General features: G+C 38.4%; 1 protein-coding gene across 1 annotated transcript in view; it reads right to left on the bottom strand.

Annotated features, from left to right (window-relative positions):
- Positions 1-111: 111 nt before the first annotated feature.
- The window catches only part of MCM9 (minichromosome maintenance 9 homologous recombination repair factor), a 48,371-nt gene continuing 31,451 nt past the window's right edge, over positions 112-17,031 (bottom strand). The window contains exons 8-13 of the mRNA XM_021540858.2: positions 14,438-14,612; positions 12,018-12,220; positions 10,730-10,933; positions 9,131-9,213; positions 4,403-4,548; positions 112-2,258 (exon numbers count right to left, since the gene is read on the bottom strand). Coding sequence (XP_021396533.2) covers positions 752-2,258; positions 4,403-4,548; positions 9,131-9,213; positions 10,730-10,933; positions 12,018-12,220; positions 14,438-14,612 — 2,318 coding nt within the window. The 3' untranslated portion in view covers positions 112-751. The remainder of the gene's footprint in view (positions 2,259-4,402; positions 4,549-9,130; positions 9,214-10,729; positions 10,934-12,017; positions 12,221-14,437; positions 14,613-17,031) is intronic.

Below are 17,031 nucleotides of genomic sequence, written 5' to 3'. Positions count from 1 at the left end.
GTTACTAACCATTCCCATTCAATCACCTGAAATTCATTGTCTCTGCAGTGGGGAACTGTGTGCTTATTACAGAGTTGGGTTTTTGATAAAATGACCCAGAACACAGACACAGATATTTGAACCAGTGTATTTAAAACCAAAAGTAAAAAACAGAAACAAAAAGCTCTCAATTTGTGTTTTCAACATCAGTTTTGTGACAAGGAGCACAGAAATCAGAGATGAAGCAAAGTTGTCATGATACTCATAATACAGAAACATTTACCATAGCATGATGACAGGTCACAATATTGATAACTATGGTGAGACAAATAGCACATACATATGAACAAAATATAATGACACAGCTTGAGCACCATAATTTTTCTAAGTGGCACAGTCACTTGGAAGGACAAGCTGAATAACATGTAGTTCTAATCATTACATGAAATAAAGGATAAAGTCAATTAAGACTGCTCTTCTGCAAGATCACTCACTTTGGACACATGAACATAGCTATACAAGTCTTTAGGGTTCACCAGTTCAACCAAAACAGTGAACTGAGATAAACAGTCTTGGAAAGAGTTTAGAAAACTAAAAGCCAAATCAGGCCTGCAGCACACATAGTTCTTGCTTATGTTAAGTATATGGCCCTTAAAGAATGTTTACAGGTCTGGGATGATTCTATGAAATGCTTTGAAAACTATGGATACAAGTGATAGGAGCGTGAAGATTCAGAAGAACTGCATGTTAAATAATTGTGAGGATATAAATTTTACATGCTTGGATTTTTCCTAACCTCTTTATCCCAATCAAAATCTAATGTAGCATCATCCAGCTCTGCTATGGAGAAGAGAGATGTCTTTGTGAGCACTCTGGCTGTACTAGAATTTCCTAATGTAAAACTCTTCCTTTTGCTAGGATTGCCCACCTGCACCTGCAGCGATGGGCTGTGGTTTTCCTTGCTGGTGCCATTCTTAACAGCAGGTGAGGTTTCCGATTTTGCCTCAGGACGTGATACAAAGGAGAAAGTGGACAGCTTAGCTAATGTGCTGGAGCGCACCTTCCCTGTGCTTGCACCACCCAGTTTCTCCTCTGCCTCCCTTTTCTTCTCAGTGGGTGAAGGTGACACAGCACCAAAACTGACATCAGAGTGTATTGTTGTGCTTTCTCTGATTTCCTTCCCTAAGGCCCGACTCTTCTGCTCTTCCTGCCCTTCTTTATCAATTGATCCTTTTTCCAAACTACATTTTTCTAAGTGAGTCAATGTCTTCTTCCTTTTCCCAGGTGGGCAGCATTCTTCTGGAAGCTGCTCTCCCTGGAGCTGCTCTCCTGTCTTAAAACTAGTTTCACTCAGAAAATGAGAAAATTCTTCATTTGTCTTCTCTGAAGAATGATCGAGCTTGGTCCTTGGTCTGAAAGAAAATTTAGCTAGTTTAGCAGCTGGGGGACTTTCACTTTCTTGCTCATTGGAAGTCACTACCTTTGTTTCCTTCACTACTTGATCTTTACTTCTTTTTCTTACAGAAACTGCTGTACTTTTTGCTTCTACTGATATGCTGTTCTCTTCTAGCACAGAATCTGCATCACTTGAGAGATCTAGCAGGCCAGAGGCAGGTAATACTGAAGGAAGGGCCTTTGCCTTGGGGTCCTGTGTACTTGTAAAGAATCCATATGACTTCTCCCTGTGCAGCCTCTTCCAGCTTCTCGAAGCATGTTGTCTAATAACGGAATCCTGCACACTAGCACTTGGTGCTGGGTCTGCAAAATTATCTTCTGAAGAAGAACAGTTGTGTTCTTCAGTCCTTTTCCTCCTTAACTTGGAAACTTTGTCATTTTCTTTCAGAGGAGCATGCAGATCCACAGCTACTGGTGCTTCTCTTACTCCATTTTGCTTCCTTGATATTGAAGCAGATCTTTCTTCAGAACTTGAAGTTTCTGAAGCCAAATGATTTGGAGATATCTTGGGAACATGAGACTTCTTCTGAGAATTTTCTTCAGCATCAATGCTGCTCTCTTCCATGCTGTCAAACCATGCTAGGCTGCTTGTATTTTTCTTATTACCACATGCTGGGTTGCACAAGGATTCTGAATGAATATTCCCTTCACAGCTGCCTTCAAGCAAAGGTGTCTGTGGCCCTGAGTTACCCGCTTCTTGATATGAAGGTTCTGACTGAGACCTTTGCTTTGACTGCCCAAATGCATCCTCATCTGAGCACTTTGTGGTAGTACTGGAATTTGTTTCTTCAGGCTGCTGCTGGCATGAATTTTCCTTTTGCAATCTATACATTGAAAAAAAGAACAATAGCAAATTAATTTTATTCCTATGTCTTTTTTGATTGCATTAGTGGTACATAATATGCATGACTGGTGGAAAGCTACAAAAATGTAGGTCACAAAAGTATATTATTAAGTTTCACATACATCTCTGAAAACCGGTGTTGCAGTCTGTGATCTTTCAACACCTTTGACAGTAAGTGACAGAATTTAGTGTCCCCAATAGAAGGCAGGCAGATGGACAGAGAAAGCAACCACCTAAACTGCATTTTCTTGGGAACCCAAAAAACCCAAAAAAAAAAAAAAAAAAAAAAGAAACAAATAGCTTTGCACTGCTTACAATCATTGCTAGAGTCCCTTACAGCTTTTACACATTCTGTAAGTCTATCTTCTAGAACAAGAACCTAATTAAATCTTATCCTGAGCCAGGTAAAGTTTCAAATGAATTATTGGAATTGAAAACCTGAGTATTACTTAGAACAGTGGGTGTTTTTGGGTTTTTCTCATAATCACTATAATACTCAACATGTTAAAAATAGATAGATAGAATAAAAGCATCACAAATCACTTATAAAACTTAATTATCACTGTCTGTGGCTATCAGTATTATCAGGACTCTCCAAAACAACAGAGGTGCTTGAGTGAGGGATCCCTCCAATCTCAGAATAGCTGATGTTCCATCTATTGTGCCTAAACACATATTTTCCAAGGCAGACAGCATTCTGGTTTTTGCTGAACAGTTTCTCTGCTCTGGGAGAGATATAATACTATATAGACATGTTTAGCATAATTACTATAATTGTTTACTAATATCTATATTCTTAATTTTTTAATGGAAGGTGGCAGAAATTATATGACTCATCAAGAAGGGATGAGATATATGATACATGCTTGTTTTATTGGTATATAGTTTAGGGGGAATGCATGGAACAAGTCTTACAATACAGAATGGGTTGTTTTAAAGAGGATATTAATTTAGCATTTCCTTAGCTGTTCAAGAGAGGGAAGAGAAAATCAGCTTAATTTGCAGCAGAGGTCATTTGGTGGGATATTGGGAAAACCCTTATTGGCATTGGGTGGAGCAATCATGGAAGAGACTGCAGAATGGCAAGAGAAAATTCTCATCATTAGAAGGCTTCAGAGGAGATACTGTGTGCTCCTGCCAGGAAGGTCAAATGCAGACTTGATCCTCTCTTTGTATTTGATCTCCCATCCCATTCTGCATTTCTATGACCCGTATGAATTACCTCTGTCTTAAAACTAGCTTTTTTCTGTTGAAGATATCTCATTTTCATCTGTTTCTGTTGACTCTGTGGTTATTTAACACATCATTGCTATAAGTTACAAAATAAGTCTCAAAAATATTCAAAGGAAAAGTGAATTCTCCCAGCTGTTTCCATTAATTTCAACAAAATTAATATTTTATCTTCCTTTAACAGAAAGCAAAACCAAATTTCTTTAAAGCCTAATCTCATTTCAGGAAGAAAATGTGGGTTGTTTGGGTTTTTGGGGTTTTTTTTGTTTGTTTGTTTGGGTTTTTGGGGTTTTGTTTGTTTGTTTGTTTAATTTTATTTCCTTCCAATTTTAGGGTTTTTCTCTCAGGTTAAAAGTTTTCATTAGAAGTTTTCTATTAATAACAACAAATAGATTTCCCAAAGATTATTGCAGTGAGCTGAAAACTAGAGATGTGACAGTGCAAATTCCAGCATGTAAAAAAGAAAAATCACTCAAAAGAACAGAACTTTGATTCAGGCTGACGTTTTCCATTAAAGGAAAGGGAAGGATCCTGACAAGCCAAATACAAAAGGTGGCTTAAAAAATTATGAAGCAGATCTGCTGTATTTTACCAAACAAGTAGCATAAAGTTATATAGAATTATTTGCTCAGCTACAGAATCTAGTATTTTGACTCTAAGAAGCACTTTTGAAACTTATCTGAGCATAATATTGAGATATGAGTTTGGAACTCATTAAAATATTTATAAATTCTATAACCCAGAGGCAAAAGTGATTTTGCAATGACCTCAGAGTGCTGCTTTAAAAACATCTCCCTGATTATCTATGTCCTCTAAAGGAGTCCCTTGCAAATACAATTGTGAAACAAATTCTGTTTCCCTTCTGAATTAGTTTGTTACTTTGTGTATTACAACCTGTCAAGTCTTTGTAGCTCTTTGTGCAGAAGATCTTTCAGCTCCAGCCGCTCTAATATGATTTCACACTGTGTTCGGTACTGCTCCATTGGATTTTCTGGAAATGAAGTGTGTAAGGCATTGATGCCTCCAAGAAGTGCACCCCCCTATGGCACCAAGGAGATAAAAAAAAAAAAAAAATAGGAAACGACCTTTTTTATTAAGCACTAAATTTAAACAACAGAGACTATGTTATCTGAAATTCTCCCTTAGATATTTTAAAGCTTAAGGTAGCAACTATTTGCTAACTGTATCCACATAAATAATCCTATTAGATCTGCTCACATGGACAAAATAGTTCATAAACATAAAACAATTACATTATAAAGCCTGCAGTTTACTCATACCTGTTTATTTTTATTGACACATGGAATGGGAAGTCCACCTAAAGCTTGAGAACATCATGACTGAAAATGAAAATTAAGATTGAAGATATTTTCCAAATACATCGTAAAAATTGTGCCCATGTGAGGAATTTTTTTAACAGAAGAAGTTCTGTCTTTGAGAAGTTTTCATTACCTTTCCCTAATTTCTTAAAAGACCTGGATATTAAGACTTACCAGCAGAGGGTAAATTATTGAGCAGAAATATTTCTAAATAGCATTTTAAGAGTAACTTAGTATTTGTGAATAATTCCAGTGAATTGTAAGTGATTTTCAACTGGGAAAATTTTTGCTGTACCTTGTAAAAATGAAGTTAGTTTTTATTCAGAACAGAGCATCTGCACAGTGATTTTTTCCACAACAAATAATCTAGAATAGTTCTGCACTTAATTGCTCTTTGGAAAAAACCTCACACCACAAACCCTCTACTTTGTCACAGATTAGTTAGCATTTACCATTCCTGTCTAATCCATAAAGCTCATACGACTAATGAACAAGACGTGTATCAAGGGCCATGGGCACAATAGCAAAAGTCAACGAAGTCTCTAGATTCAGAAATTGCTACATATGGCATCCTATGGATTACACATATTCAATTGTGGTAATTCCAGTCCTTCAATTTTGCAATGTTAAAATATTATATTTTAAAAATTACACTGAAAATCATCACTCTGTGGCTAATTAAAATTCTCTAAAACTACATGCTAAAATTAAGGTTGTCCATGCAACCTTTAATGCATCCCATTGAAGTTACCAATTGGGGATTTTTTGCCCATCACTTCAGAAACATGATAGATTTGTTCCACACAGAAGCACCAGTCTCTTGGCATGGAAAAGGCTCCAGCAGAACCCCTCCACTGTATTTGCTTCAGGACGGTCCATAGGGAATGAGGCAGGGACTGAGTCTCTTGGTTAGAACAACAAAAAGCAGATGAGAATCTATCTCTGATGGAATCAAAGGACCAGATTCCATCTCCGATGGTATGTTCCAGTTCTCGTGATACAGAAAGAGCCAGTCAAGAAAAGAAAGAAAACAAATCTCTATATGGGATCCTGATGTGGTATGTGCACAAGAGGAAATTGTAGGTAACAGAAAACATGCTCACTTAAAGTGCTACTACTCTGAAACTGGGGCCCCAACCATCTCTCAGGGGTATGATCTAGTTGGCAATTTCTTCTGGACTGTACATAATTCAGCTCCAGATCAGAGGAGTAGCACCATCCCATCATTTCACAAGGACTCTGTGAAGATAGGTGAATCGATATTTCTAAAATATTCAAGGTCACTGGAGATTAATTCCAAAGAAAAACACTTTAGGAAATTGAGAATATTACCTTTACGACAGCAGGTAATAAACAAAATATTGAGCAAAACACTGACAGAAGATAGTTGCTTTCAGACTGAGTACTGTCATCATGTGAGCTAAGGACCCAGTGGAAAAAAAGAGGATTATGTGGTTGCATATCCTGAGATATACAGCCATGGGCTGCAGTAATGTCTTGCCCTCACTGGCATTTCAGTCCTTCACTTGGCCATCACAAGGAGCTTCTTTTAAATACTATGTGTGCATGTGAAATTCCAAGTGAATTTAAGACATCTGTGAAGTTTCATTCCTGTGCTGGAGCTCATGTCTCTGAGATGCCTGCTCCACTGATATTCTGAGATATCATTTTGAGTAGAGGAAGGAAACCAAATGGCAAAACCACAGCAAACTGAGGGCAGAGGATCTAAAACTGAGTATTTAGCAGAAAGTTAGTGGAAAGGAAAGATGTAAAATGTCTAGGGATGGAAAGACAAACTATAAAAAGGAGCAAAAGGAGAGGGGTTGGAAAGAGAATAAACCAAGGATGGAAGCATAACCAAGAGAAGGAGGGAGGCAATGCTAGCAAGAGAAAATGAGGCAAAGAAAAGATCAAGCCGGGGGATTTGGAATATGCTTACAAAAACAAAGTAGGAAAGATAAATATAAAGGTGAATTAGAGGGCAAAACAAAACAAAAAAACTTCAATGAAGTTGGCTGATGATGAAAATGTGATAGTCTTCCTACCCAAGAGAGCTCACAAGAAATACCCAGCCACAGAAGAACTGTGAATTTCAATTTTATACTGGCAAGAACATGACTTATTGTAGAATTTGCAAAGAGTGTGTCAAAGACGGAGTTTGCTGAGCTAAAAGGTGGCAGCCAGTCCTTCCAGAATGATACTGACATTTCCTCATTTACAACTTCATTCTAGAGACTGACAATTAGGCAGCAAACACAGAATGTATCTGTACAAAATGTTGTGGGATGTTTTTTCTAGAGAAGGAATCTGTTTCTGAAAATAAACTTTTGTATGCCACTTTTATCTGTTTTTTAATAAACAAATAAACCACTTCCTGAAAACACAAACTACTTCAGTTATTATTCATACTTATCAGAAGAAAAGTAAAATCTGACCTTAAATAGCAAATCTCAAATTTGCATTTTCCTAGCAGAAATGAACATGTTTGCCTACTTGCTCATAAGAAGCTAAGAGTGAAGCAAAGATGGTAATACCACCTACTCCCAGATAATCTTTTGCAGTCATAATTCAGGCAAATTTCTCACCGACTCTTATTAGACAAAAACTTGTTACACAATGTAGTGGGTTCACCCTGGCCAGGTCAACCTGCAGCCCTTGAGGGCAGGACTGTATAAAAATGAATCAGTGACCAACAGTTAAAACAATTCTTTTACATTTACTTGTGCTGAGCCGGTAGAGAGACACACAGAGGATACATTCATTATTATTATATACATATGTTTCACTTTTTGATCTGTTACCAAAAAAAAAAAATCTGTATTTCAGAGTTCTTATATTCAAAACTATATTAATTTAAAACCACTGTCCCATAAATTTTCCATCTAGTTAATTACAGGTTTAATCACATCTAATGAAGACTAACGTGGTATCTTCTGCAGTTTCAACAGCTTCATATTTTAACTTTGATGCAGTGCTGTCATTGAAAAGCTGAGCTCTTCAAAATAGTGCAAGATGAAGTGCAGCAGACAGTGAAATAATTTTCCTACTTAATAAGGTCAGGCCCTGTAGTATTTTTGAGATAAATTCCATTTGCAATGTTGTGCAATAGATTATCTGTGGCACAAACTGCAATTAGTCTCTCAACCCTCACTGAAAGGACAGGGGAGATCACAAGTGCCTACCTGCCATATGTGACTTTGTGTATCTATCCTGAAGAGCTTTGTCTCCAAAAAAAGGAGCGTATCTACTTCCACAAAGGTCTTTCAGGCCCACTGAACTAATAGGTGCTCTGTAAAACTGTTTTAATTTGAAAATATTCAAATCAACCAATACAGGAACATCGGAAATGCCATTTTGGATCAGATCAGTCAGCTGAGTAGTAGAGTACACCATCTCTGACACAGCCAAACCCAAGCATTTCAGATGTGCTAAAAAACCCCATGCATAAAACTTTGGATAATCTACTTATGGTAATTTTTTTCCTACTCCAAAGCCTGAAGATTTATTTATGTTAAAAGTATTCTGTCTGAAGTAATGGTGTTTGTATTATTTTCCACATTTCTACTAAAAACCCCTTCTATCAGATTCACAGTTCTTTTACTAATTCTAAATGTGCTGCTTTTTCAACATCCTAACAATAATATTACAGTAAACCAAAATCTAACTCTTAGCATTTTTTCAATGCCTTTTTGCATAGAAACATTACATAAAACCATGTGGTAACTGGAATGAATGATTTTCAGACCAAACAAAGTTTTGGAATTTTTTTAAGTTTTCTAAGAATAAAATTTGTCTTCTATATGTTCTGAGTTTTACTATTACTACCAACATAGTTTAAAATTATTTAATGGCAAAACAAATTGTAGGTCTAGGAAACTGAATGTGCTCCAAAGAATCATTTGGTTCTCTCCTACCTAATTAATGAGTGACTATACATATCATGGAAGAAAAACATGCTAGAGGCTATTAAACACAGTGATATACACAAAATTTCTGCCTCAAAATGACTTTAAAATGTAGACTACCAAAAGCCAGCAGTATGCCAAAACTTCACTTAGACAGCATAGTCTATAAAAACAGTAGCAGGCCTTTATCCTACGCCAGATCTCTAACTATAATCTCTGTTTAAGGATTTCAACAATCAATATGGACTAAAAAAGACTTGTCAAGGTCTCTGCCTACTTTGCACGAATCCATTAAATCCTTTCCAATGAGAAGAAGGGAGCTGGCACATGTCTACATGTAAAACTGAATCCCTTGAATGTGGTACTGCAGCAATGGCAGTGTCTGCAGGAAACCTTACCTGCATAGAAGATTCCATCACTGACACTACAGTTACAGCATCTTCCAAAGTCACAGTATCCCTAAACATCAACCGGGCATGAGCTATCAAAAAATAAATGGGTTCAAGTGTTACTGAAGTAAAAAAACATTTTTTTTTTTTTACTAGAAGGAACAAGATATTTCTTCAAATTTCTTCAGCCCTCAAACACTCATGCACAGGCATAACTTAAAAATAAATACAATGATTTTGATTTCAATGTCAATTTCACCAGAAACAGGAAGGATTAGTTTTTCTCATGAACAATGGGGTGTAATTTTCAAATTGCAGTTACAGTGACAGAATAAAGATGCTTAAAATTCAGCAATTAAAAAATGTAAAGTGCTGGATATGACAACAAAGAGTGTGATATTAAATATCCTTAGCTACATAGGCACATGTCATCACCATAGAGTAAAAAATAAGATCTAATTTTCATCACAGGTCAGAAAAAATGTATTCCTCTACCTGGTCTGTATCAGAGAGTTGGTATTATTTAAAATGTTTTTCTCTCCAATAGCTTCATTTTCTTCTTCCTTCTCTTTCGTCAGTCAGCAAAATAAAAGTGATTTTTGTAAATAGATATAATGCAAATAATTTACCACATGAAGCCTTTTTCCTAATTGGCCGTGGAAGCACACACAGTTCTTAGTCAGGAATAGAAAGACAGGTTAGTTAATATCAACTAAATAATACTTTGAAGGAACAAAATCCTACTAAAAGCCCCAATCTCATGAACTGTTAAGAAGGGAAGAAAAACTAAATGGGAAAATTACATGTGAATCTTGAAAAGTTAGGACTGTCTTTCACTTAAATGGAGAATATCTTTCCCTCAAAATAGAGAACAAAACACAAATATCTAAAATAGGAGGCGCTACACTGCCATTTATGCTTGCTATACAGAATACAGTACCCTCTTTTAAATTTATTCTGAAAATATTTAATATGTCATTTTATAAAAGGTTACTACAGTCTTACTGCTTCCCTTGGGTTTCATGTTACTACAGAGACTTACTGCTTACTTTGGGTTCTTTCTTATAATTGAAATATTACTTGAACTCAGAGTTGGAAATTTTTGAGTTGCATGGCAAAAGATGGGCTTGACTACTAATACTTCAGGAAACAAAAAATAGGTGATCTTTTATGTGATATTAATTTTAGGATTATTAATACTTGAGAAAAAATACACTTATTTTGTTATATTAATTTCAGAGTAGAAGCAAATATTTGACTCAAATGGAGCCACGTAATTCCTGAGATTGCCTCTTATAAAGACACATAATTTCTGAGACTTTTCTCTTGAATGTGACTTCTTCCAAAGGTTTTAGTATTTATTATATACATAAGAATGTCAAAATTAAAACTGGTTTTGATAGTCTAAGAATAACATCCTTTCTCACACTCAAAATCTCCAACCCCAAGGCTCTTTAGATGAGAAAGATAAAACAAGATCATACAAGCATCACCTATCCCTACCTCCACGGAAAAGCTGCTACTCTGCTTACTGGCTATAATTATACTGTTCTCTTCATTTCATAAAGGTTAATTGTTAGCCTAAAAATAAAAATGCCAAGGCCTTACCTTCTGCAAGGCGTATCAGGCTCTCTAGCAGGCGGATGGTGGTGCGAGCAGCGTTCCTGCAGTCACTCTGACGCTGCATCTGATAGTAGCGAACAAGGATCAGGTTGCTTTCATCAGACAATTTTGGCTGTATGCTTTTTATAAGGCAGAAGTAGGTCTTCATCCTTTCCATGCTCCAGAGCTTTTCCGATTTGCTTGGGCAGCCTGCGTTACAACACCCTTGTCAGTAATTCTGTAACAACAGGCATCAATCTCCTTCCTAAGAACTCCTGCTAAATAGACAAGTGACTATGAAAGACGCATCACTGTACTTTTGGGGCACACCGGTTGTCTGTTCACTAGTCCTCAAGGACATGGTCAAATTCCAGTCGAGAGTTTTACACACCATCTGATCCCTCCCATATCAAAATCCACAGTAAAGCCTCCATTATTTCTATAGAACTGCTGTCAGCCTCACTGCCCACCAGATGGCACAGGCAGTGCCAAGTGCTCAGGAGCTCTTTAGAATGAAAGATGCTACATGAGTGTATGCACCTCCTCTGCCTGTTTCACCTACTCTGTTGGAGCCAAGAGCTACCTGCCACATTCTGAACATTTTTTGTAAGAAAATATTTTGGAAAGTTAAGGAAGCTAGCTAAAGGAGCCTCCTCTAACCACTTCTTCTGTAAAGGGGATTTAAGTCATGTTCCATGACGTGGATGGGGAAGGGGATGGTCAAAATCAAATCACACTGCCTTTCCTCATTCCAGAGCACAAAGCTCCACATGGGGAATGCTATTGCTCATTCTTTGAGCCCTGCTGCACATGCATCTCTGATCTGTTCTGACTGAATTAAGTTTCTGATTAAAAGCAAGTACAATTACAAGGCATATAGGATCTGAAGATCAAACACCGTAAAGGTGCGAGATGGAAACAATCCACTTACTGAGCAGCCTGGGCTGAAATCTCTTATAAATGATCCCAGAGTAAAAGTAGAGGGTTCTCAGCTCGCACCTTTTAATTAATTAGTAATCTGTGTTACTCTTACTTAAAGAGAAAACCACCAGGACAAAAATGTAGACACTGATTAATTCGAAAGATTCAAGAATAGCAAACTAAAAAATGGTGGAAAATAAAATAAAATAATTTTTAAAAACAGCAAAAAAACCCCAAACAAACAAGCAACAAAACTAGAAATGAACCAACAAAAAAAAGCCAAACCAAACCAAAAAGAAAAACAAAAAAACCACCAACCCAAAAAATCCCCAACCCAACAAAACACCTTATGATTTAAAAAGACTACTCTTACCTTTATTTTGCAAGATGAAGGATGAAATTATATGGTCCCATTCCTCATTCTTTGTATCTAACAATACTAAGACCAGGTCAAATCTGCTCAACAGGGGACTGCCAAGAGCTATGTTGACAGAGACAGATTCATTGGGATCATAATGGCCTTTAGGGTTTGTTGCTGCTAGGATGGTTGTCCTCGTGCTAAGCTTGCACACCAAGCTAGAGAAAGGTATGGTGAACATTGTGGTTGAATTAAATTAGATAGGGAAAAGGATTTCAAAGTGCTTAAAAACTTCTGTGGTTTTATCCTATAAAAACCACATCTTATCTTGAAAGATCATGAGAGCTAAATAACGTACACAATTATTGTATTAATATTTATTATATGTACATCATTTTCCAGTCAGAGAACAGCAACTAGACAGACACTGATCTGGATACCAAAAGGCACCAACCAACATCGCCACAAATAATCTCTGTACATAGCTAGATCCTTAAATAGTGAAAACCGACACTACTTTTCAGAAATAAATATTACATTGCAGGACTGTACAATATGCAAACACTTCTGAATGCTGGAAAGCAACACTTTAGCTTAACTCATCTTCTAAGAGAGGAAAATAAAATGTGACATGAATGTAAGTTTTATTCCTGTGTATAAAAAAGAATATGAACCCAAGTTAACAGTGATGGCAACCATACCAACTGAAACAGCCATTTTCCACTCTTCCTAGCATGTGCTTGTGGATATAAGGAGAGATTATTTTTACTCTAGGAGTCCAAATGTACTCCTTTTGGGTAAGGCAGCAGCAGAAGCATTCTAATTTTGGTTTGTCACTGAGCTATTTCTAGTCAGCTCCTGAGTAACTGCTGCCTCATGTCCAAAGTTCTCCTGTAACTGAGAGGAAGGACCACAGATCTTCCACTAGCCTAGGAAAAAAATTTATTCTCCCATGCACCAAAATAAGACCTAAATTAACAAGGTGCTTAACTTATGTGTGCTAAGTTGCTATTGAAAAAATCCTTATTATGTGTAGTCCTTAAACAACTGAGCATCTATGTGCAAGTTAGCAAACTGTTTGGGTCTATCAAATCCAATCAACTGCATCAAGGAACTAAGCTGAAATATGTCCCTGTCTTACTAAGGAGACGGGACCATATTGATCCACGTATTTGTGCCCAGTTGGCAAAGGCTGGTAATTACCCAGGTGAGAACAACATGACCCTGAGTTTAGCTCAGTTGGTAAGAGCATGATGCTAAAAACACCTAAGTCATCGGTTTAATCCCCACACAGGCCTTCACTTAAGAATTAGATTTGATGATCCTTGTGGGTTCCTTTCAACTCAGAATCTTCTGTGATTATTTGTCTGCTGTCTGATGAAGAGGATGGAGATGCTCAGAATAAGGGAAGGACATGGTCAGGTAGATAAGCCAAGATGCAACTAGAGCAAGAGCTGAGTGGAAGGTGGTAAGAAGGAATGTGGAAAGGGTGATGCCTTTTGAGTAGCAGAGATGTCAGAAATACCAGCCAGAAAATAATTTGGGCCTGAATAAGAACTGCATATAACTGATAAATTGAAATATGAGCTCAAAGATCTAAGTGGTGGGAAGGGGTAGTATGGGGAATAGCAGATTTGAACACACACTACTTTGAAAAAAGAAAGGGAAGGACTTAAAGTAAACAGAAGTTTATATTTATGCCACACCCAACATATAAAATTCAGCAGCCTGCAAATCTCTTGGAAAATACAGCAGCCTTGAAATCTCCTGATGTGCTTTGGTTACCAAGGTTACTGGATTTTACTGGACAAGAGGACATAGCCTCAAGCTGTGCCAGGAAAGGTTCAGGCTGAACATCAGGAAGAATTTATTCACTGAAAAAGTGGCTGCCCAGGGAGGTAGTGGAGTCACCATCCCTGAAGATGTTCAAGAATTGACTGGACATGGTACTTAGTGCCATGGTTCAGTTGATAAGGTGGTGATCAGGCATAGGCTGGACTTGATGATCTTTGAAATCTTTTCCAAACTTAATGACTCTGTGATTTTGTGGTTTTGGAAAAATGAAGCCCCACTTTCTGAGTTGCAACAAAAAAAGTCACAAAGCTTCTCATTTCACATAAGATTATTACAACCACTTGTAGCAAAAGGCAAGAAAAAGAATGCCAAGTCTTTGCAGAAAAGTGCCCCATCCTGTAGCAGTAGATTGAAAACCCAGCAGCGAAGAGGGTATGTATTTAGTCTGATTGCTTGTAGCCTCTGGTCTAGTGCACTGTCCTATGAAATGCTTACTTGTCTAGTTTAGGAATATTGTTGACAACAAAACTATTGCATACAATGAAGAAAACAAATATATTTAATCAGCATCCCTCCAACAAATAAGTACAAGAGAAAAAAATCTCGTGTTGGTTTCTTACATGTGCTAATATGCCACTTACCCTGCCTTTGCAACACTGATGGTTTGTTGCTCCATTGCCTCGTGGATACTGGTTCTGTCATGTTCTTTGATACTATTGAACTCGTCTATGCAACAGAGGCCTCCATCTGCAAGCACCAGTGCTCCAGCTTCCAAATTCCACTCCCCAAATTCCTTCACAGCAGTCACTGTCAAACCTGAAGAATCAAATACTTCAGTCAGTCTCTTCCTTAAAATGCAAGAGTAAACTTGAGTGAAAGAAAGGGACCCAGCACAGTGGCTTGAGCCATAGACAGAGGATAAACCAGCAGGAAAGGTCTATCATGTACTTCTACCACATAACTTAACTCACTTTACAGCTACCAGCTGTAAATCCCACTAGTGCTGAGGTAGGTTAGCTTGGAGCTGTGGAGCGGATTCTGTTACGCTTCCCATGTTTGGATTGTGACTTGTTTTAGAACTTTGTTAAATGAACAAAAAAGATTAGGGTATGAATACTAGATCTGGTAGATCATACTGAAATTTGAGGCAAAGGCAATAATTGTAAAATTATGGAATGCACCCATTCAGGTCTTCCTCCACATCAACTATTAAAATGGACAGAAATTTTGGAGCTTCAAATCAAAGCTTGGAAAAAAAAATAAACTAATAAAATTAAAATTTCTTTATGAGTTTTTGGTTTCCTCTAAGCATTAGGCAAAAATGAAAATCCAAAGATGGCCAAGAATGAAATGAGGGAAGAAATAAAAAGTTTTCCAGTAAATATACACATGATACAACACTTGGTGGATAGCCAGACAAAACCCCCACATTACTGTGGAAATGTCCACTCATTAGCTAGTATGTGCAGCTCCCTCCAATCTTTCTATTCCCTATTTCCCTGCTTCTTCTCTATCTTTAGCCCTTCTTTTCCATTCCAGTGCTCAGCTCAAAATATCCTAGTAGTTGACAAGCTGCAACCAGCCTAAAATCTCCTGCAATTCTACGGCAAAAACTGCACAAGAATCCCCCCTGCCTCACCATTTGGCTCATCATCAAGACCTTCTCATCACTGTGCAGCCCACCATAGTACTTATTTGTTTGCAAATGACCAGCAAAAAGTTACTGGAATTAAATGCTTCCTGATAAAATAATATGTACTTCAACTTGTAGTAAGAATTCTGCTCCACCATGTCCAATCTTTCTTGGTTTTCCTGGACTGTGTGCCGAACAACGTGGGCAATCAATCACACGGCAGAATACAGAAACACAGAGTACTAGGCAGTACTAGAGCCTGGCTGCTCTATTTATTTCTGAATATTCTGCTGCTCTATTTATTTCTGAATATTCTGTGCTGGGGGTACACACCTTGCACCCCTGGAGCCACGGGCACTTTCTGCTCTCCCCGGGGCCGTGAGGGACGTCACTGGCACTGCAGTGCTGCATCACTCTGCTCGGCGCTGTGCCCTGTGCATGGCAGCCATGGGATGGCCTCTGCTGCAGGCTCCTGCCACCACACAAGATGTCTTCTCCAGCTGCACACAGGGCCTCTCGCTGGCAGTGCTGCTGCCCGGGCAAAATGTCCTGTCTCGTAGTGCTTCAGGGTACCCCAGCCTTCTGCCAGCAGAGGAAGGGGATGGCTTCCTGACAGCACGGCCGTGTGACAGGCACGCTTGGTTCAGCAGCAGCACTCGGGGCCGTGCAGACAGCCCATCCTGCCCGGGGCACCCAGCACCCCGCCAGCAAAGCCCACTGTGCCCAGGGCTCCCCAGCCAGCAAGGAGCTGTATCCCGGTACGGACATCCCGGGCCATTGGCCAAAGGCCACTGCCGTGGGCTGCAGGCTCACGAGCCTGGCACCACTGCCCGGCCCCACTGCCCTGAGCTGGGGGTGCTCCTGGCACCCGAGAGCCCACCAGCACCCAGCACAACCAGCACAGAAGCAGGAAGATAAAAACCCACCAAACAAAGCACAACAAAAACCCAAAGTGCTGAAATGATCCCAAACTGAGAGCGTCCCTCCACACACGGTGGAGCACCACAGGCAAGATGGTTTAGGCTGTAAGTGAATCACTGCTTTCATTCTTCTTAGGGGATGGTGAAAGCTTAATGCACGTTCCTACTTGATTAGACTCATTTTGTGCATTCTGACAGGAAAAGTGCTTGTTCTGGGAGGTGTTGGGAACAATTTCATCATGAATGCTGGACTGAGAGTAGTTTTTCCCTCTTCCCAAGCAGCCAGTGTTGCAGTTGCTGTTTATACAATACTGCACAATCTTAGCATATAAAAAAAAAATTAGGATTATTTAAAAAACTTCTGAATCTTCCCTTTTATAAATAAGGTTAAATAAAACTTTAAAATGAGCTGTAGTTGCAAGCAGTTTTTTGTCTTACTGAGATATAGTGATTCTTCAACTTTTTGCCTAAAGTGAATGGACAAAAGGTTATATTTTTGTCACTGTTCTACCCATGGTTCTAATTTAGTATGCTATTTTGCCCTACTATTCTTCCAGCCTCAATTTCCAGCTTAGGGCACTTTCCAAGCTGGATGTGGTCTTACATTGTTTACAACTTGCAGAAGATGGAACATTCTGAAATGAAATTAATTTCTTCTTCAGCTCATATGGTTCACAACTTT

Source organism: Lonchura striata, chromosome 3 (genome assembly GCF_046129695.1).
Source record: "Lonchura striata isolate bLonStr1 chromosome 3, bLonStr1.mat, whole genome shotgun sequence".
NCBI classification, from domain to species: domain Eukaryota; kingdom Metazoa; phylum Chordata; class Aves; order Passeriformes; family Estrildidae; genus Lonchura; species Lonchura striata.
Note: the sequence above shows the minus strand (reverse complement) of the source record. Positions and strands in the feature narration are given on the sequence as shown.